This window comes from Alligator mississippiensis, chromosome 4 (assembly GCF_030867095.1).
Source record: "Alligator mississippiensis isolate rAllMis1 chromosome 4, rAllMis1, whole genome shotgun sequence".
Lineage (NCBI taxonomy): Eukaryota > Metazoa > Chordata > Crocodylia > Alligatoridae > Alligator > Alligator mississippiensis.
This window is the reverse complement of record NC_081827.1, coordinates 71,840,654-71,862,977: the sequence shown is the minus strand read 5'-3', so window position 1 is coordinate 71,862,977 and position 22,324 is coordinate 71,840,654. Positions and strand designations below refer to the sequence as shown.

Here is a 22,324-nt window from a genome sequence, read left to right as displayed (position 1 = left end):
TGAAAAAACATTTAAGAACAATTATTTCTTGAATGTAAGTGTTAAAAGAACAAACTCTGATTTGTACTTAAGATTCTTAAATATGTTCTAAAACTATCTGTTTTCAGAAAAGACTTGAAAGATGATTCAGATTCATGTAATCTGCATCTGATTAACAATGGTATCTTTGCCCTGATCAGAATAAAATCTGAATCAAACATTACGAAGTTTTTTCAGATTTTTTTTCAAATGCTCAGGAAAAAAAATCAATATTCAACTGTTAAACCCACAACAAACTATGGTCTTACGTTGCTTGCAGTTCTATAGGTGACTAACTCAGATCCTCACTATGACCCTTCAACACATACCAAAGGTCATCTACACACAGCTAATCTAAAAACTAAATAACAATGATCAAACAGAGCAAAACTTAATTTTTTCCCCATCAGCAGCATACTTTTGATATGAAACATAGAATTCAAACCTATGCAGGTGCATGAGGCTTTGTCAACATCCAATCAAAGAATGAAAGCATAACATCTTATCTAAAAACTGAACCATTTCAACAGTTATACATTTATATGACTACAGCCAACCATATATTTTTCTTTTTACTGTCTGGAATGCTCATAGCAGACATAGTTAAAATAATTTTACCTTGCAACTCATCATCTGCATAGAAATTGCTTCTGCTTTGCAGAGTATATCTTCCACATCAATTTTCATAGACAGTTCATTGACATGCTAAAAATATATTCACAAACAATATAGAAGTGACAAATGGTCTGCTAGAAAAATACTATTGCATTAAAAAATAATTTTCCTCTACTATATTTCTGTAAGTATCACACTGGAGATTAAGGGAACCAAACTGCAATGCACTGAATGCACTCCACTTTTATCAATTAATGAACACTAAAAGTGCTCAACCATTCATAGCAGGTGCCCAGCCCTTTAAAAGTCCGTAGCAGTATTCCTTAATCAAATTTAATGCAACATTTTAGTGTATACCAGGCAAATTCAACTGCCATTTTCAAAGCGGTACTGATAAATTAATTTAGAGAGGGTGCATTAACAGAATTAAAATGAAAACACTTAAGATGGATAAAAACATACAATGCTATTTTTCTACTTATTACTGTGTTGAAAATATTATTAGCTCATCAATAGGTTTTAACTTATTAGCGCGAGTACATGATCAATAATTACTCATCTATCCAGCTGCCCTATTGTTTAAACAGCTCTGGAATTAAACAGGATTGGCAAAAAGTAAACTAAATTTAACCCTCCAGAAGACATGCCATGTATCTATGCCCTTTATTCAATATAGAACTCCAAAAGCTTACGCAGGGCATGTCTACACATGCAATTAATGCAAGCAATAAACTCCGGCACATTATGTGCAAGATTTTATTGCTCCTGGGCACACCGTTTGCATATGTGCCCAGGACCACAGCATGTTGTAACAGGTCAGAGCAGCCCCAGCTGGCAGGGGGGCCAGGGGTCAGCCTGCCAACCCAGGGCTGCTCTGACCCAGCTCAAATGTGCTGTGACAGGACTGGCTAAGGCATAAGGGTGCTACAATGCAGGGCTAGCCAACTGGCAGCCCCCACACTAAAGCACTCTCATACCCCAGCCAGCCCCTCCAGCATCTACACGTGTGCTGCTGTGAACTAAAAAAAACCCTGCAGCAGGATAGTATTTGTATTTACAAGTACTAACCTGATGCAGTTAGTTTCCTCCATCCTAACAGCACTGCACATGTAGACATGAGACATTTACTGCAGAGCTAATTAGGCAACTGCAGTAAATGTCTCATGTAGATGCGCCCACAAAGTGCTAACTTAAGCTAACTCAAGACTACGTAACAGTAAGATACCTTTAGTATTTCATTAAAGCCATAATGCTTGTCCATTATTTGCTGCTTTTCAGATTCCAAGATAGCGCAACAGATGAGGAGATGAAAATTCTGGCATGGCAATTCTGTCCACATTACCTGTTAAAACATTAAAACACTTTTTGAAACTGGAAATAAGACCTTATATATCTTTTTTTAAAGAACAAGATAGATTTTGAAGAATAATAATGTAACGCAGCTTCAATAATCCTCTAAACCTAATTGCTTAATTAACAATAAGCTGCCATTGATACCACCAATTTCTATTATTGACCAAAATCTGTTAAATAATTAGTGATAAATAAAACCAAATTGGTTACATGTACAGTTCCTCAAGACTTTTGCATCCTTTGATTCTATACGATATAGATATAGATTCTATATGATATACTGTCACAGTCTATTTGTCTTGGATTCAAATTTTACTCTTTCAGCATAAGAAGGTTAGGTAAGTGACTGTCACACACACTTGTGAATTTTAAAGGTTTTACACAGTACAAAGCTTAGAGGGTCTATTAGATTCAGCTGTTGTGCTCTCAAATCCATCCCAAAGGCTCTCAGCTGCCAAAAATTGCCCCCATCCCCACCCTCACTATCATATACCTGGCATCAAAGTATGTATTTATATGCATAATAATGGCTTTGGACCAATTCTTGATGCAGCTAAATTCAACAGAAAAAGCTCAGTGAGTTCAAGACTTAGCACTCATGAACATGTTAAATTGCAAATGTAAGCTGAAATTCAGTGCTAGTATTAGGGATGAAAGTTTGATTTATGCAAAGAGAAGAGTATAACAAATGCTTGAAGGAGAGGTGGGGAAGGAGAGAGAAAAAATAAAGGACCAATACTGAAAAATGCTATTTGCATAAATAATCTTCATGCATATTAACTGCAGCAAAGAATTCAATAGAATTACTCCAATAAGCAAAGACTACTAACAAGAATAAGGTCCTGGAGAATCTGGTTTTGATTGGATATATTAAGATATGTTGAAATGAAAGAGGACATCAAGAAAAGGGTAAGGCAGTTATACACAAAATAAAAGTGGTTCTGGTCTAGAAGGTACATATTTATGAAAAATAGTATTTCATTTTCTAACACTGACAGGGAAAGTGTGGGTTACCATGGGGAAATAAAATGGAGCTGTATTTGAGAGAGGAAACTGAATAGCATTTTTTTAAACACACATAAGCCAGCTTTGTGGGTATTTTCTAGAGCAGGACTGTCCAACTGGCAGCCTGTGAGCCAAACACTTATCAAACTTTCTTTCTTATGCTGAAAGAGTAAAATTCTCTTTTAACCATTTGAGGCCTGCTGTCCCTGCCCAGATGCCATTTACATACCCTCCCCCCATTGCTCTTCCTGCTCCTGCGATACTCAGGCGCACACAAGCTGGAGAAGGGAGTGTACATTTCCTGCCCTGGTGGACAAGATAACACAACCTGGAAGGCCAGTGACACCAGCTGCTGAAAGTTGGGCAGCCCTGTTCTAAAGCAATGGGAGCCACTGTTTTGGCAAGCATGCCACAAAATTAGACTAGTACCCTTCCACTTTGATCCCCTTCCCAATCTGCTGCTCAGCTTTCTGCTCTCTGCCCTATCTGCCATTGTGCTGCCTGTGCCCAATCTACCACATGCCACACACAGAGGCTATTCATTCCACTTAAGGCATGTATGCTGCAGGTTGGCCATCCCTCTCCTAGAGTATCAAATTCAATATTAAATACATTCTCTTATATATGCCATGTTGCATTCTTAACTGAATATTTACTGTAAGGACATTTTCCAACTTGCATACTTTTAACTGAATATTTTTCAGAAATATTCTACTGCAATGGTTTATCAGATACCTTCGGCTCCTCCCTGACTAGCTACCTCCATTAATGTAGTGCCTCATGACTCCACCTGGGATCATGGTGCCATTACCCTAGGCACTTTACATCCATATTAAGATATAGTACCTGATCATAAGAGTTTACAGATTAAATAAACAAGACAACTGGAAAATCATCCTCTCCATTTTAAATAATTACAGTGAGATTAAGTGACTAGCCCAAAGTCAAGCAGCAAACCTAGATTCACAGTTGTGTACAGATGTTATAGAAGTCCCAACCCTGTTTCTTTCAAATCATTAACTGATTTAATAGGACGGTCAAGAAAACTGTCAAGAGCTAGAACATGTCTACATTTTCTAGAAAAGATGACTCGTTTTATAAAGTCTCCATCAATCGAACCCTTTAGAGAACCCAACAAACATCAGTTTCAAACTCGTGTTCAACTTTTTCATATTTCCCATTAAGATATTTTCATCTTGGAGCAATGTCACAGTAAATTACTGAAATATCAGTTTCCTGTTGTTGCTCTGCCCAGACTCTAGCAAGTATCTGGCATTTGTATCTTTACACTACTCTGGTGTCCTATATATTCCATTAGGTATCTCATATAAAAAGAACCACATACTTAAAAGGTAGATTTATGTTGCATTAAAGAAAAACGAGTGATTTTGTTTCTTTACTATGTTACTTTGAATAGCTAAAAAACTCAAAAAAGTACTGTCCTTTGGCATTTGAGATCTTCCTTCAGGAAGTAGATTTTTTTTTTTTATTTGAATCGGTGGTGTCAAAACTTCCTGGTTCCCCTCCCCCTGCTTTTCCCCCCCAACCCTTAAAACCAGACTATGGGACTCCTGTCAGGTCATGTCCAGATCCATCTCCAGCAGCTGAGCAAGCAGTATCGGGGAGCTTCAGGGATTAACACACCCATCATTCACCCCTATGACACCAATGGATGTCCCCAGTGAGGCTCCATACTCTGGAACTTGGTGGTGGGCCATGACTCCACCTACCCTTCCCCCAAATTCCCAGCCTTTTCAGTAGCTCCACAGGTCAGCTGTGGCCCATAGGACATATCCTTGCCACCCTGATTTTGATATAAAAAGCAATATTCTCAGCAACAGTCAAGAGCCAAATTCAGTATAACTCAAAACAAAGGCAGCCTCAAATTGTCTTCCCATAGACTGGGTAAACATCTCATCAGGGCAAGACAAAGAGCTAACATTTCTGGATGTAAGAAATGACTTTTCCAGAACAACTCATCTGAGAACCCACAAAAGGAGAAGCAATTCTAGACCTAATCCTGATTAATGTACAGGACTTGGTTTAAAAGGCACCTGCAGGTGAGCTGCTCTGAAATAGCAGCCACAACAATTACATTCAACATCCTAATAGGAAAAAGCCACAAAAAAACACTATGCTGATATACAAATCTAGGAAGGGAAATTACACAGAAATGAGGAAATTAGAAAGTAGTTAAAAGGAGCAGTCAAAAATGTAACAGGCCTGCAGACAGCCTGGAAGCTGTTTAAAAATACTATATTAGAGGCTCAGGAAAAGTGTATACCATATAAATCAAAAGGGGTGCCAAGCAGTCCAATAAAACCCTTGCATAGCCTAATAGCTAACTTAAAGCAGCCATTCAAGGCAAAAAGACATCCTTCACAAATGGAAGGCATGCCCAAATGAGAAAAACAGGAAAGCTCACAAACTCTGGCAGGTCAGGTGTAAAAGCAAAATAAGGCGAGCCAAAAAAAAATTGAGGAGCAACTAGCAAAAGATGCTACAGTTAAAAATAAAATCTTTAAATACATCAGAATCAGGAAGTCAGTGAGAGAATCGATGAGTCCATTAGTGACTGAGGAGTATGGCTTGCACTCTAGGATGATAAGGCCACAGCACAGAAGCTAAATCAATTCTTTGCATCTTTTTTACTGAAGAAGATACCAGGCGAATTCCCGCACCAGATTAATCCTTCCTAGAGGATAAGTCTGAAGAGTTGGACCACAATGAAGTGACAACAGAAGAAGTTTTAGAACAAATTATAAAATTAAATATTAGTAAGTTGCCAGGACCTGATAGTATTCATGAACTCAAAAGTGAAATTGCAGAACTGATGGCAATAGTATGCAACCAAACAGCCTCTATGCCAGAGGACTGGCAGGCTGCCAGCACAACACCCATCTTCAGAAAGGCTCCAAAACTGAGACCAGTGAGTTCCACTTCCATCCCTGGTAGGGCTGTGTGATGCTTCGGTAGCCAATTAGATTCGGGGGAGATTCAGCCTGATTCAGTGACTGAATCTCCGAATCCAAATCAAATCAGGAGACCAATTAAAGGTCTGAATTGAATCGGAAGCCTCTGAATTGAGTCAGAAAAGATTTGGCACCACTTCGGAGATTCGGCCATGGATTAAACAGGCAGCAGTCCTCACCACACTGGACACAGCTGCCTCCAACTGGTAAGTCTGTTGTGATGGGCAGAGGGGAGAGGGAAGGATTGGGTCTGGGGCTTAGACAAGCTGCCCAGCCGGGGCAGGGGTGCGAGATTTGGGGCGGCGGGTGAGGGATGTGGACGTGGCAGCACTCGGAGTGGAGGTTATACCTTGCTGCTGCTTGTCCAGTTGGGGGGGGGAGGGAGGATGCGATTCAGGTGCAGCTCGCTCTGGGAGGAAGAGGGCAAGCGGCAGCAGGGCACAGCTCACTGCCTGCCTAGCTGGCAGGGCATGGGATACAGGCACTGCTGCCACTTGCCCAGCCGGGGGGGTGGGATGTGGATGCGGCAGCGCTGGGAGCGGGGGCTATGCCTTACTGCTACTTGTCCCCTTCCACCCCAAGCGAGCTGTGCCTGCATCGCACCTCCTCTGCCCACCCCAGCTGGGCAAGTGGCAGCAGGGCATAGCCCCTGCTACCAGCGCCTTCTGCCACGCCCACATCCTCCCCCCGGGCAAGCGACACTATCGCCCTCGATGTCTTGTACCTAATGCTCCTACTGATGCAGCTCAAAAGCTCATTCCCCTTTTGAGTGGCTGCATCACACTGCAGTCTCAGTATGAGACTGTGGTCCACCAAAACTCCCAGATCCTTCTCCACAGTACTGCCATCCAGCCAGTTGTCACCCATCTTGTAGTTTTCATCGTTCTTCTTGCACTGAATTTCACACTGTGACCAACTTCTCATCCCAGAAACTTCTTCATTCTTTGGAGAGCAGTAATTCTGACCTCTCACAGAAGAACTCTTCTGATCCATTTAGATTCCATTCCTCTCCCCCACCTTTAGAAACCCAATATCCCCTTTTCTTTCTTCACACAAAAACTTAGAGCCCAGTGGGATGCAGGAATTAGAGAAAGGGGCAAATTCAGTTTGAAAACAGACAGCTTCTGTTTTTCAGAAATCCTCTCACAAGCAATTAGGTGGAGAAAGCCATCGCATTTCTACAGTTAGAAAGATTAAAGTGGGTTTAATGTTTAAGTGTGTTTAATGTTTAAGGATTTCAAATGTTAGGTTTTAGTTCTGGTGGTTTTTATATCCAAAGGGGAAAAAAAACCATCATAAAACCTATTCCAAAGTTCTGCTATCACAGAAGTTGTTTACCTGAAGGATAAAGTTATACATGCAGCTCACTGGGAACCATAGCTTCTCTGCCTACCACAGTGCCAGGTCTGGACTACACAGTTTGCATTGGAGCATAAGTATTATGTCCACATCTCAGGAAAGAGGCTCATACATAGCTTGTGTCAGTTAGTCCTGCTTATTTCCAAGTCACAATTGCTCTTATCTGCAACAAAGCAGCTGCTTTACACCCCTCTTCAGGTTTCTCCTACATGGAAGATTACATCAAGTAACGCAACAGAAGAGACCAAGAATATAAGCAATCTATAACCTTTGGAATGTCCTGATGATTTACAGCTGTGTTTACCCATAAAGGGACCAGAACATCTTACTGCTACCAGCCTTGCCACTCTGATAAATCGCCAGGAAGTGGTGGTAAAAAACTCAGCAGATGACAAGTTACTAACGTCCCAAGGTTTCAAATACTTCAACTATTTAATAATATGCTCATTTAAACTACATAAAATAATTATACAATATCACAAGCCATGTGATAAGTATCAGAACCATGTAATTTATCATGCAATATGTTAGTCTGCCAACAATTTTCTGTCCAATAATCCATCTTTGCTGAAACTGCTCATTAGGTCCCAAGTTCCTAAGCAACTTAACACAACTAACTTTAAAAAGACTGCTAAGAGCACAGTTTCACTTTTTCCTGCAAAAGTGGAATTTCCCCACTGCATTATACTAAACCAAATACCAAGACACTTCCACAGCATCAAAAGTTTACAGTTTCATATTTAGTCACCTACCAGTGCTGGAAGTGGATAATTTATATATAGCACTGGAGCACTGGGAATTTCCTGTTTACAACAGAATACAAGATCCTGCTAAAATTCTAAGTTTGTTACAGAATATTAGGGGGTGCTTTGAGGTTTGTGACTTACAGAAGCGAGTTGAGTGGATGTCTTGCGAACTCTTTTAGACCTAGTGCTTACTACATGGTTACCTGTAATTGTGAGGGACTAGACTTTCACCCATATGATCCCTTCCAGTCCTATGTTCTTTATTATAAAAGGGGCAGTAATCAATTGCCTATGTGGACACTGGGAGAAGGACAAAAATAAATCAGATGCAGTGACAAAATTTAAGTTGGATATTAGGCAAATGTAACTGTTACAGTAATGAGACAGTCAAATGGATCCCTGAACCTGTGGAATAACTTACATTGGAGGGTTTAGGAACATGTTAGACAAACATCTGTTAGGAACGGTTTAGGTTGTCGACCATGCCTTAGTGCAGGTTTGGACTAGATTGGTGATTCTCACCCAGGGTGCTGCAAGATCCTTTGGAGGGTGCCATAAGGTGTGAGAAGATAAGCACTGACTCAGACTAGTCCCTGCCTGGCCACTCCCCCCCATCCCCACTGCAAGAGGGTAAGCACTGTACTAAACCATTTTTTTTAAATGGGGTGCCACTCAATTCACAGAAGTTAGAGAAGTGGTTTGAGTCTTAAAAACACTGAGAACCACTGGACTAGATAATTCCTTGGAGTAGAATCTAGCTCTTCATTTTTATAATTTTTTCTAAATTATTTTTCCCCTTTGCTCTGAGAGAAAGATATCAAAACAAATGTTTTGATTAAAATAATCATTGATCATTAGTAGCCCTATTAATATATTAACTATATTTTTCCTTGTCTTTCAAGACCAGAACTGATAGGACAAAGTACCACGATACACTATGCTTCATAAATAAAGGAAAGCACATATTTTGGCACTATTTTTGTCAAGTTCTCAAATATTTCTGAGGTTTTTTTCCTGGAAAATGTTCAGTTTATACCCTTATGTGGTTTAACACAAAATATTTAACTTTCACTCACTAGAATGACTTGTTTAATGACTCAGAACATCCCAACTGATAAGAAAGTTGCTCCAAACTAATTTTCATAAAAATTTACACCTCATCATGTCACCATGTATTCTATCTAAATTAATGCAGGTGGCACTATACCAATAAAGTAGTTAGTCATGGGAAATGGAGAATCAAAGGGGCAGAAAATGTCTGAATTACTAACTATTCCGAGCCCAAGCCCTACACCCAGCATTATATAACATGATATACCTAACATTTTGAAAGTAGCATACAAAACTGAAAAAAAAGGTAAACAGACCACATTTTTATCAAACAAACACCACTTGCAAAGGCTGAGACATATAATGTATCCAGAACTTGTTAGAACATTTCCATACAGTATGGCTATGAAAAGTGAATATTCCTATACTGTATTGGCAAATACTGAGATTATATATTCAAGGATAACCTAACATATGCACAATTATGCAAACAATGTTACTATACAACAGACATGAGTCAACATGAAAAAGTAACATTAGGCCCATCCAACTTCCAAATGTTCTAATGAAATATGAGAACTTACTTCTAGCTCCATCTGAGGAAGTTGTTTATTTATGACAATTATACAGCAAAATTTATTTTGAATGCCTTTCACATTAATCTAATATTAGACTCTTTCCAAGCTAAAACATTTTTTGCACAGTACTATTCCATGATGAGGACTAAGTCAATACAAATGGTATCCTTCATTCAAGTATCGATAGGTTCTCCTTAGAGAAGCAGAGGAACAGGTGCATTCCCTAGCCATAAGTCATTATTGCAACATATGAAGTAAGGCCATGCACAGACATGCTATTTGAAGCACCCAAACAGCAAAGGAACAGATGGTCACACCCAAAGAAATGCTTTGAAAAATCCTAAGGGAAAAATAAAACCACCTTTGATGCACATCCTGAAATATCTGCACTCTCTAGTGGTCCCAGCATACCACACTGTACTTCATCCCTCCCAACACACCAGACAAGTGGGAAAGAGTAATGAGTATTCTCTTCTGTGCTCTGCAGTCCCGAGGAACCTGCACAACTCTGAGCGCCTTTAAATAGACATTTGCCCATTCCCCAAGAAGCAGCCACATTCAGTTGGACAATATGAAATTATAAGCATGCTGTTCCCCTCTATTCCAAAGATCTGCTGCATTTAATTCGACTACCATATAGCCAAACAGGTCTTACTTGGGTGCAATGGTAAGCTTTGTGAAAAAACATCCAGGCTCTACACAGGAATTATCAAAAGGGACCAACAACGTTATTTCATTAGGTCCAAAATCATACTTTAAAAAAACTAAAACAAATGCTACAGAGAAACCAGATATACTTTCTTTTGCTTCTAACTTTGTTCAGATACCAGTTAACATTTAGCAGGTTAATTGTGTCCCACCCGTGCATCTGTGAGAATCTGTAACAGCTTCTAGTATATAAGCAAGGACACAATACACTGCCTTTCCAATGTTATGGTATCCAAGGTGTAACCCTGTAACACTAGAATAGCAAAGTGGTAAATCAGTTCTGTAACTATGTATTACAAGATTCTACAAATACCCATATATCCTATGGTGTAAGCATGCCTCTGCTGAAAATGTTACACTTCATGGAAGATACAAGTAACCTCTATAATCATTGACAATTAAAAAGATCAAAAGGGGTGGGGGGGAAACCCACTCTTTATTTCTTGGGGGTGGGAAGGGGGAGTGTTTTGCTTGTTTTTTAGCACAGGCATTTGACAGCACTCCATTAGCATCAATGAAGCTGCACAAGTATAAAACTGGAGCAACACAAGCCTGACAAAGAATGTGCTGTCAAACAGAAGAACTGCCACAGTGTTTTTAAAAATGAAAAATGTGGTTTTTTTCCAGCTCCTTACAGCAAAGAAACTGAAACTGAGTACTTTGAGTGTTCATTTATTAAGATGCAATTAGAGGATCCAAACAGATCCATCATATTATTTTAGGACTCCATACTACTGTGTTTAAATAATGAATAAAAGATACCTAAAGGGTTTTAAAAAAGTAGAATGCAGAGACAGGAAATGTGCATGAACAGATGCTCTACATTTAAGGTACTCTGGCAGGAGTGCTATAAAATCTCTAACACAAGATCTCAAACCTCATTAATATGAACTCTATACATTTCAGATTCCTTGAGAGCTTATTTTAATTGTACAATTTATGAACTCTGACTGCAACAGTACTGCAAAAATGGCATGATACAGGAACAAATTTTCCTCCTATTAAAGAGAGGGGCTGATTTTGCAGCCTTTTTGTATAAAGTGCTAACACTGAAGGAAGTGGAGGGTTCTACACAACAAGCAGCTGAAGGATTGTGCTAACACTGAACAACTTACTGAGAAAGCAAATACAAGAGAAACATAGGCACCACTACCTCACAATCAGTTGCTGGTACACCTCACCTGCCAAACAGTTTAGGCAAGCAGTCAACAATCTTTTCTGACTACAGGATGGAATGACTCACCTTAGGTCAGAACCAGATGGCCACAGCTGGTGTTTCTCCCCACGGTGATGTAGAGAGTGCCTACAGCCAAAGCCCACCACCACCGCAAGTCACCAAAGCCCCATGTCCGCAGGCTGAATCCAATAGCTCTGAGAGCCAGATCTGACCCCTGGGCTGTAGGTTGCTGACCCCTAACCTAAGCAGTTGCTTGTAAAGAAGGAGGAAGGTGTGAAAAAATCCTGGTCAATTTACACCATGGAACGGGCTAAATTCTTTTGTATTTGAGAGTTCTGGTTCAGACGTTTAATAAATGTTGTTCATAAAGTTATCTAATCCTCTTAAACTCTTTGTTTCAATAACCTCCTATGGCACTAAATTCCAGAGGCTGACTACACAATAGCTAAAAATGATTTCTTTTTGGCAGCTTGAGAGTAACTGTTTTCTTCATTTACAGGGCAAAGTACAAGTGTCAGGCCATTTTTCATTCTAATAGCAGCAGTATACACCTCTAGCTACCTTTCCTTCCTTTCCAGGCTAATTAACCGTGATACAGGCAGTGTCCTGCTATATGCCAGTCTCCTTTCTTTCATCTCCCATTTTATTTTCCCTGGAGATATCCTACTAGTTTTTAAAATGAGTTGAACAAAGCCTTGCAGGGAAATCCATCCTGTCATTTAATGCTGTTGTATTATTTATCACTTTTTAAATAATGTACCCAAGATTTTCATTTACTTTGATCAGTGTTAAAGCTTTTAGACTTGTGCTTGTTTTTCAGGCCGATTTCTAGGCCACTTCAACCAACAAGATACCACTAATTCAGATTCCATAAGCATTTCCATCTTTTCAATAAGTATTACATTTTATTAGTTGCGATCTTCTGGAATTGTACAGCCAAATAACCTAAGCTGATAAGATCCTCCAAAAGATTCTATACTCTTCTTGATAGTTTTTACTAAATTTGAAGAGTGTCTCGGACGGCCGGAGCCGACTCGAGGTGATTTTAGAAATTACTCGTTTGCTGGGCGGGCTGGTGAATGGAGAGGCAGACAAAGCTTAATGGCTGCAAAAACTTTACTTACGCCGCTTGTAGCCGCGACGCAGATGGTCCGGTCGTTTGAACAACTATGTGAGTTGCTCCACCTGGCAAGGCTCAGGCCAGCTAATCCGTCCACAAATTAAGCCGGTAGGGAAAGGGTACGTCGAGGATTGCGCTCGGCGACGGGGAGAAGAATCAATAGGTGATCAGTCTATCGATCAGCTCAGCCACAAGTCAGATCTCTTTAGAGGCACTCTGCAGCGTGCTCAAAGTTCTCCGACTTGGGCGGAAGTCGCATGAAATTTTAAACGGCTAGCAAGCCAATTACTAGCCGCCACGTAGGAATAATTTAGAACTGGCCAATAGTGGGACACAAATTTGCATTCAAATGGCGGGAACTCTCTTGCACCGGGGTTTTTCTGTTGCAACAAAAAACCTTTGCTGTGCAAGAGGCTCTCATGTGGCAGGAAAATTCCATCGTGCCGAGGCACCAAAATCACTGGGTTGTGACATGCCCCCTTGCCGACGGCACAGCTGGAATTTTAGACACATGAGCACATCATAAGGCATCTTTGTTTCAGGATTTACTGACCTGGCAAAGCTTTAACAACCAATATATATATATCTATACTTAAACAATTTTATAGAGCGGTCTTCTTAACAAACTATAAAATATAATAACTTGAACATGTAACAACAACTATTGATCATCGTCTGATTGGAGAACATCTGCTTGGGACTCCCCTCGTTTATTAGTCAGTCCGTCTTCTCCTATAACAGACAATGTCAATTAAAATACTTAATAAAATGAGAGAAAACAGTGTCATAGCAAGTCCTGAGCAGATGGACATTCGCTGTCTCAGTGTCTCCTTCACAACCATCACTCTATTGACTCGAGTGAACTGTAGTTTGGTGCGCGACGGATCTCACAATCGAGCGGCTGTAGATTACCGCTTTGCTGAGGTTACACCTGTAAAGAAAAGAGAACAACAAAACAAAACAAAAGAGACTCATAATTGGATTCACTGTAAGGACACTGGATGAATGTCGAAGCGGCGAATCATCCAGTTGTGATGAACGATAATAGGAGGACGATCGGGCTTTTCTTCTAATTGGACAGAATAGGTATTAGGATACTGTCCCGACTGTTGAACTGTTTCCTTGTGAACTTGCGGATGAGACTGATGGGGGTGCGGTATTGAGATCCACACTAACTCATATGGCTGGAACTTGGGTTCCCAAGGTGGGGGTTTCTGGACATTAGCTTCGTCCCATAACGGTCTAGCAGTGTTCAGTGAGATGAGAACATCATGATTGAATTTAGTCCAGTTTTTAAACGTCCCTCCTCCTCTGAGGCGAAGTTGTTCTTTGTACAGGCCTATGTGTCTTTCCACAACGCCGTTGGACTGTGGGTGGTACGGCAGGTGGAGATGCCAGGGTACATTGTGAAGACGAGCAAATTTGTCTAGAGCGTTAGAGTTAAAAGGGAGTCCCCCATCAGACTGAATCTCATGAGGAGGTTGCCAGGTGGCAAATACAGCAGTTAAGGCAGAAATAACAGCAGTGGCATTGCTTTTTCGTAAGGGAATAACTTGTAACTGTCTTGTTCCCAAGTCAACAACAACTAATCCTTTATTTGGCGGTTTAGACCCTGGGAGGGGTCCTAGCAGATCTACCTGCCAAACTTTTCCTGCCTGAAACTGTGAAGAATCGAAAGCTCCGAGTTGACGCTTGGTTCTGTGGCACTTCTCTTTAGCACATCTCTCACAGGCCTGAGCTACCTTTTCCCAATTGCGCCGAAACCCGTATGGGGCCGGCTCCATAAGGGTTCAGCACCAACGTTGATGGCAAGCCCGTGGTCCTGGGTGACCCCAATTTTCGTGAAGCCACGCGAGGAATGGATTTACTTCAGGACCGGAGGTAGATGTGATAGGCAAGACTATGCCGGTCCGGAGTGGATCTTCTAAGAGCTTATCAATGACCTCATGTACTGGATCAGTATCCGGACGGTGGGACTTAGTGTGCCTAACCAACGGGAGGCGTGCAAATTTAGTTAACGTTTTCCAGATGTCTTGCCAATCATTCAAATTTTCAGAGGGAAAGGCTGTACCAGTAAGAATTTTATAAATGTATTGCGAATCAATTGCAATGATTGGAACGGGGAGCGAGTCATTATGATGGGTCAGACAATGTTCCAGTACCTTGAGGAATCCTAACAATTCACATTTTTGGGACGAATTATCATCTGGGTCAGGTTGGAATATTTTCTTGTCATGACAAGCCTTGCAATAGTACCCATAGGCTCCGCCATGTCAGGAGGTTCCATCTGAGGCCATCCATGCCAGGGCAGAAGTTCCATACAGTGTAGGGCCTTCTCCTCATCTTCTGGGCTTGGATCAGGTGCCGTGTCTTCCAACCTCCAGCAATGCCAGTTGTAATGGTGAGTAAGCACTAGCATATTCCAGGTCTTAGATTCCCCCTGAAAATGTGGGTCGACTTTTTCCGCATCCAGCAAGGGTAACAAAGTGGCACCGGGAGCACGTAACGTCCCATGCCCCCTTGCTAATGGCTCCACCAGCTGTTCAGCTAGGAGGATTTTTCCTACAGCTCCATATCGATGTTATGCCGCTTGAAGCATCTTATGGGCCGTGTATACTAGCTCATTGCGAGGGTTATGCACGACAGCCCACACGTGGCTTGTGGTGAACCCAAGGGTTACGGTTAGTGACTCACCCAGATCGATGGCATGGAGCTGTGTATCTTTAACTGTGGCTAGCAGGTGAAGCAGGTTCCGCTGATCTCCTTTGGTCCAGGGCGTGGACTTTTGGGATTTGTTACGGATCTGTCGCTGCAACTTGGTGAGGAGTGCCAAATCACTGGGTCCAACATAATGCCGATACCAGTTCAAGTGACCCAAAAGCTGTTGAAAGTGCCTCTTACTAACAGGGAGGAATGTTTTTAATGGATCGATGTTAGGACCATCATGCGAGATTCCGTGGCGGATGGAACCGATGTATCGAGTGCCAAGGAACGTGATGTCATCTACAGGATGTAGGCATAACTTTTCCTCGTTGATCGTCCATCCCTCACTTTGAAGGTGAGCGACTAGTTGGTTGACTATACTAGTAACTACGGAACTATCACGACCCATGATGGCAATATCATCAACATAACTCCAGATTCTCAATTCCTCCTCTGGGGGAAGAGAGTGTGAGGCTTGAAAATTCTTTAGGGTATTATTCATGGCACCAGTGGGTAGTGATGGAGCGTTGCGATATCCTTGTGGACAAACCGTCCACCTGTACATACTGCCATCAATACACATATTTAGTATTCCTTCCAGGTCAGTTATCGGGATGGAAAAGAACATGTTTTTTAGATCCAGTGTGACTCCGACCCACTCACTTTGTTGGAATTGAGCCATCTCGAACATACACTGTGGCAGAGTAGAAGGATTAGGTTGTTGAAATACTTGACATCTTTTGTTAACCTCTCTATAGTCTACGACTAGCCGGGCTTCGTTAGGCTTTCCAGGTTTCACAACTTCCCAACCTGATGACAGGTAGGTGCTGGCAGTTACGGTCTTAATACAGCCTCGTTGCTCGAGTTGCCGCAGGAGGTCAGTAAGGGACTTTTTTAAAGGACCCTTGGTTGGGATTGGTCGATATCGCCAGATGGAGGTGTTACGAAGCGTTGGTTGATGCCAATCCTGTTCTGGGATAGTAATGGGTAATGCTTGTACCACTTGTTCTTTAAGGTCAAGCGCTTTTATCCCCGGGATTCCTAAAATATTGATGCCCCCTAGGACAGCCTCTAGGGGGTATCGGTGGCCTTGGACTGAGAATTTGACCTTTGTGGTGACTGCAATAGCGTTAAACCCTTGTACCTTAATCGTTTTGGTGGTCTTTTGGTGAGGTATCATTGAGGTAATCACATTGGTTTGAGCTCCAGTATCGAGAAGGAAGAATACTTGTTGTTGGTCATCCGGATCAGTAGGGTTGTAAACAGTGAGTTCGGCATATGGACAAGGATCAGTGGGGTCAGGTTTGAGTTGGAGAAGGCCGCCGGCAGAGCCGACGGCCATTATTCGTTTTTTGGTGGGTCTTCGAATTTGAATCCTAATACTTCGGCCAGACAACACTGAGCCCTTTCTCCCAAAACTCGCAACTGAGTCTTTGTAAGTCCGGAGCGGGCGAGAAGAAAACCAAACATATTCCTTTCCTTCAGGGTTCTTTCCTTCGAGGTTCTTGGAGGTGACCACCATAGCTCTCGCCGGGGGGTAAACTCTTGATGTCTGGGTCTCAGTGTTTTGGCTGGGTATGCTGAGGATCGGTCTCTTATATCATCAGAAGTTTCTTCACTCTGTTTCATGAGCGCCTGCAGTCGTGGGAGATGGCCTAAGAGATTTCCCACTGGTTGACCCGCCATCGGGTTCAAAAAGAGTCGGAGTGTAACAGCATTTGCTCCTCCGTATACCTCCACGCAGGCATCTATAGCTTCCAGGGGCGTTGGAATTGCCCCGGGGTTCGATAGGTGGCGATGAGCCCATCTCTCTTTGCGTTGGACTGCTGTTAGTACCATTGGATTCGCTCTCAGACTCCATGAAAGATATGACACCCCGACTATGGCCAGGAGGAGTTGCTCTGCGGTGGCCTTCTGCGGGCGACCCTCATGCCAGGTGTGAAATTTGTGGGTTACCTGTCCCACTACAAGCGCCGGGAGCAGGATGGGCCAGTGGGCACTGTCCGTGACCACATTCAAGTCGGTAGCACGCCCTCCACTCCATGCCGCTTGTCGGGTCAGGGCACTCGCTTCTTCCTTGTCTAAAGCGTCAGATCCAAATTCCACTATTAATTGTCCTAACCACATGGCCATGGTTTCTTCTGGTTTTATTTTAGATACTCTACAAAGTTCCTGAATTTCTGGTCGGGTGCGTGTGCGAGAGATAACAGTGGTATGCGTAGTACCTTCTTCATCCGCAATATGCTTCATCACAGCTATCGGGTGAGCTGCGGCAGAGAGAGAGTTAAATTCCCCATGCGGGAGTATTGGATACATCCCTCCTTCCATTGCCCCCTCCCCGTGGCAAAGAGGCGGGGCCGTTGGGAACGACGTCACCTCAGGGGGCAGAGTCATTAGTGGATCCCTGCCGGGTCTTCTGAAACTCCGCCCCTCTTTTCCGGGTTCCCCGGATGGCTCGCGCTTCTTTCAGCGCCGTTTTCTGCTAGCGGCATCATACGGCCGGCGCTATTGATAAGCATTGGTCTGGAGCCTTTTGCTGTCTGCTCCAGTGACTCCTTACCCGCCGTATGCATCTGAGCCTCCAAATTTGCGTACTCCCTTAGTAGACCTGTTACTGTACGGAACAGCACATTCATCATCTTTCCCTTCTTCCATTTAGTTAGACCCCATTTCGGCACATGACGGCCCTTAGTTTCCAGATCCTCCCGAAGCTGAACGAGGAGCTCATGGCCCCGCGACCCAGGCACCAAATCCAGACAATTGAACCAGTCGCGGGGGTAGGTTCCCCTCCTTCCCTTAAGTATCGAGTACATTGACTGAACTCCTGAGCGGGGGTCAGCTTTTCTGCCTTCCGCGCCTTCACCCCAGCTAGGGATATGGCTGATGTTTCCTGCGGGGGTCGATAATAGACCCGGTCGCTCCCCATTATGCATCCGAACTCCCCAAGGGATAGCTTAGTTCTCCATTCTTTTACGACTGCTTCTTCTCTCTTTACAGAGAAGTAGCCATCAATATTTCTTTCATCCCCTTCTACCGCCTGGTGGTAAGCGATATGCGCCCATAGGTTGTTTGCATTCTCTACACAGCGGGTCCCAGTGCGCCAGGGGCAGCACCCAATTAGGTTCATCTCCATCACCGTGCCCTTAGATCCCATCCTCATCGCCATGTCTCAGACGGCCGGAGCCGACTTGAGGTGATTTTAGAAATTACTCGTTTGCTGGGCGGGCTGGTGAATGGAGAGGCAGACAAAGCTTAATGGCTGCAAAAACTTTACTTACGCCGCTTGTAGCCGCGACGCAGATGGTCCAGTCGTTTGAACAACTATGTGAGTTGCTCCACCTGGCAAGGCTCAGGCCAGCTAATCCGTCCACAAATTAAGCCGGCGGGGAAAGGATATGTCGAGGATTGCGCTCGGCGACGGGGAGAAGAATCGATAGGTGATCAGTCTATCGATCAGCTCAGCCGCAAGTCAGATCTCTTTAGAGGCACTCTGCAGCGTGCTCAAAGTTCTCCGACTTGGGCGGAAGTCGCATGAAATTTTAAACGGCTAGCAAGCCAATTACTAGCCGCCACATAGGAATAATTTAGAACTGGCCAATAGCGGGACACAAATTTGCATTCAAATGGCGGGAACTCTCTTACACCGGGGTTATTCTGTTGCATCAAAAACCCTTTGCTGTGCAAGAGGCTCTCATGTGGCGGGAAAATTCCATTGTGCCGAGGCACCAAAATCATTGGCTTGTGACAGAGAGCTTTCTGTTGAAAGAAAATGTCCTTGTCTAACTGCCCACTTAAGCTACATATCATTTATGAAAGTAGTAAACCCAATACCAATCCCAAGAACATCCTACTATCCACGTCTCACCACTCTGAGAAACAAACATTTATTCTAGCTCCATTTCCTATGGACTAACCAGTTTTTCATCCCTGACAGAATACTACCTCTTCATCTCTGGTTATTTACATTTCTTAAGAGTCTTTTTGAAGGACCTTGTCCAAAGTTTTGAAAAAACAAGTAAATTATATCCATCAAAGCCCCTTTATCCAGGAACACACTGTAACTTTCAGTCTTCTAATAGGTTAGAAAGACATAATATATATTTATAGAAGCTGGGCTACTTTTTCCTTATCACAATAGATTTGTCCAATTGTTTTATTACTCTGCCCTTGATTAGACTTTCAATCAACTCCCTAGAACTAGAACTTCTCTTCTGAAAGACAGTACCACGTTTCTTACCTCCCATAATCGAAGAATATCTTGAAAGCTAAATTCCCTTTTAAATCTGATCAGAAGCCACCGGAAGCAAAAATAAAGGTATCCTGAGTCTTGAGATTCTAGAAAGGGAAAAAGAAAATAACTTCTATGAAAAATCAAACTTGGGTAGAATATTAGGAAAAACTTATGACTCTTATAGGGAAATCATCACAGCATCAATGTTTAAAACAACTATGCTTGTTTTGAATGAATAATGCCTGTTCAGGAAAACAGCATGCGAAACAGCTCACTAAGGGCTCTTCAGCCTGGGACTTAAAAAACTTCTATTTTGCTTCTTTCAAAAAGACTACACCCACTTCAAATGAATAGGCTAACACTGTTCTGCATAAACAACAGTATGTTTGAATGGTGTTTTAGGGCTCTTTGGGGTATCAATGTATGTATCTATAAAAACTAACAAATGGTCTGAATTAATCCACATACCTAAGTAATTGCAAAACCCACTGTCTAGCAAGCGAAGCAAAGTACTCAGGTGAATTAGCTGTGTCTTCATGCCCTGCATTTGTTCCTCAAAATTCTGATGCTAAATAGAAAAAAAATATTGATAATGGTAAATATTTCACTAGGTCAGAGACAGCTATAAAAATTGCAAGACTATGATGAACTTAAATCTTAAAATCATTGCCCTGATAAAAGGAGACCTGATCATTTAACTGTTCCACATGCTAAACAGTGAAAGGACTAAGAACATATTGGTAAATTTTACACCTTCAATTAGAAACTTAAAGTAAAAACTGGTCACTTAATTTCTTAAGTTCTAGGATATTTGCATTTAATTGTGCTTTACAGACCAAACATTCAGTGGTATCACTGGGCTCAATCCAGCTGGGGAAAAAGATTTGAAAAAAAGTTGGTTTATATCCTAGTGCCAGGTGGTTTGTTTGGACCACGGGCCCAAGTTAGATCAGCTTCAGAGCTGCTTTAAGCTTCAAGTCATCTCAAAAGACTATTCTGATACATGGGCATCACCTAAGCATAACTGCAATTTAGGCAGGCAGAGCTGCTGATGGGGAGCTGTGCTGGCTCTGCATTACTTGACAGTTGTTCTTAGGTTAGGAAAATCTCTAGGCAGCTTGTTATAGCAACCCTTTGCTTGCTTTGTGCCATGAAAACAGCCCAAAGTAACCAGAGGCTGTGTGAAGAACAAATTAATAGGCAGAAAAATAAAGGAGAAAACAGGAAGAATCAAAAATCTGATTTGTCTGTTGTCAGAGCACAGGTAAATTAACATATGCAGCATTTCTGGTGAAAAAAGGACTGGGAAGTTTAACAGTTATAGGATTAATGCACTTCTTGTAGGCCATATATATTGTACAGCTATTAGCAATTGACACTTGACCATCTCTTGTTTAAGAACAACAGAAAAGAACAAGTGCCACTTACTTAGATGGGCATACTCTATATACTGGGTTCAAAATATGACGTGTGGTCCTGAGCTATTCTACAGGCAGATATCAAAAACTGACATAAAAACTGATTCTTTCTGCTTTGCAAATATGAAACATTTTTTCTACTGAAGACTAGAGAGGAAATGGCTCAAAACCTATAGTCAGGGTATATGTCAAGTGGAAATATAGGCATTTAAGGCATTAGAGATAAAATAACATATTTTACTTCTAACTTTAGAATGTGCCAAAATAAACACTGCAAGAACAATTCAAAATAAACAAAATCTTTGCTTTGTTTTTTTTACCATTTGATCCATGTATGATACAAAGCACCAAAAGGCATCCACTTCATTTTCCATGACATACAAGACAGGCGAAAGCAAGTCACTCATTCCCTGAACATAACCTAAAAAAGGAATTTGACTTAGTTTAACTGGTTTGTTAACTTACAAGATAGGCAATAGTGAATTTCTGTGGGAAAAACACTCTTGTGATAACTGATGCTGCTTCTTTGTTTCTTAAGATGCTAGACTGAATATCTTTTTTTTTTGTTTTACAATTATTTAGTAGCAAGTAAGAAGCCTGAAGAAGCTCATTTGTGCCCAAAACCTCATCCAACATCTCGCCTAGGGGTGTGTGAAACGGACTGTATTCAATTCAGATTCAGCCTGAATCAGGGACAGTGGTTCCATTTGTTGATTTGGATCACCGTTCCGATTTGATATGGCCTCATCCAACATCTCTCCTAGGGGTGTGTGAAACGGACTGTATTCAATTCAGATTCAGCCTGAATCAGGGACAGTGGTTCCATTTGTTGATTTGGATCACCGTTCTGATTTGATTCGGCCGAATCTGAATATTCAATGCCGATTTGGAGAATCAGACCCAGGAGACACCAGTCGCCGAGCTGGGGTGGGTGGGGAGGGGGGTCCCCACATACTCCTCAGCGGACCTGGAAGTGGCCTGGAAGTGCTTCTGGTGCACTTCCAGGTCCACTGCTGAGTGCACGGGGTACCCTCCCTGTGCTGCCATGGAACACTCCATCCACCCCAGCATCTCAGCATTCACGAGCCACCTGGTACCTTGAGGTATATGTAGAAAAGACATTTAAAGCTGCATCTATGTCCGAATCATCAAATCTTTCCGAATCTCTCCAAATTGATTCAGAGAGTTCCAATTCAATTCAGAGTGATTAAAGGGTCTTCTGATTCGATATGGAATTGGAGATTCGGTTGTCGAATCAAATCAGTGACTGA

General features: G+C 42.1%; 1 protein-coding gene across 2 annotated transcripts in view; it reads right to left on the bottom strand.

Annotated features, from left to right (window-relative positions):
• The window catches only part of TBC1D15 (TBC1 domain family member 15), an 80,428-nt gene that overhangs the window by 1,455 nt on the left and 56,649 nt on the right, over positions 1 to 22,324 (bottom strand). For both annotated transcript variants that reach the window (XM_019493688.2, XM_014595871.3), the window contains 5 exons: positions 21,374 to 21,474; positions 20,104 to 20,203; positions 19,642 to 19,739; positions 1,859 to 1,975; positions 637 to 723 (listed from right to left, as the gene is read on the bottom strand). In XM_019493688.2, the coding sequence (XP_019349233.1) occupies positions 637 to 723; positions 1,859 to 1,975; positions 19,642 to 19,739; positions 20,104 to 20,203; positions 21,374 to 21,474 (503 nt within the window). The remainder of the gene's footprint in view (positions 1 to 636; positions 724 to 1,858; positions 1,976 to 19,641; positions 19,740 to 20,103; positions 20,204 to 21,373; positions 21,475 to 22,324) is intronic.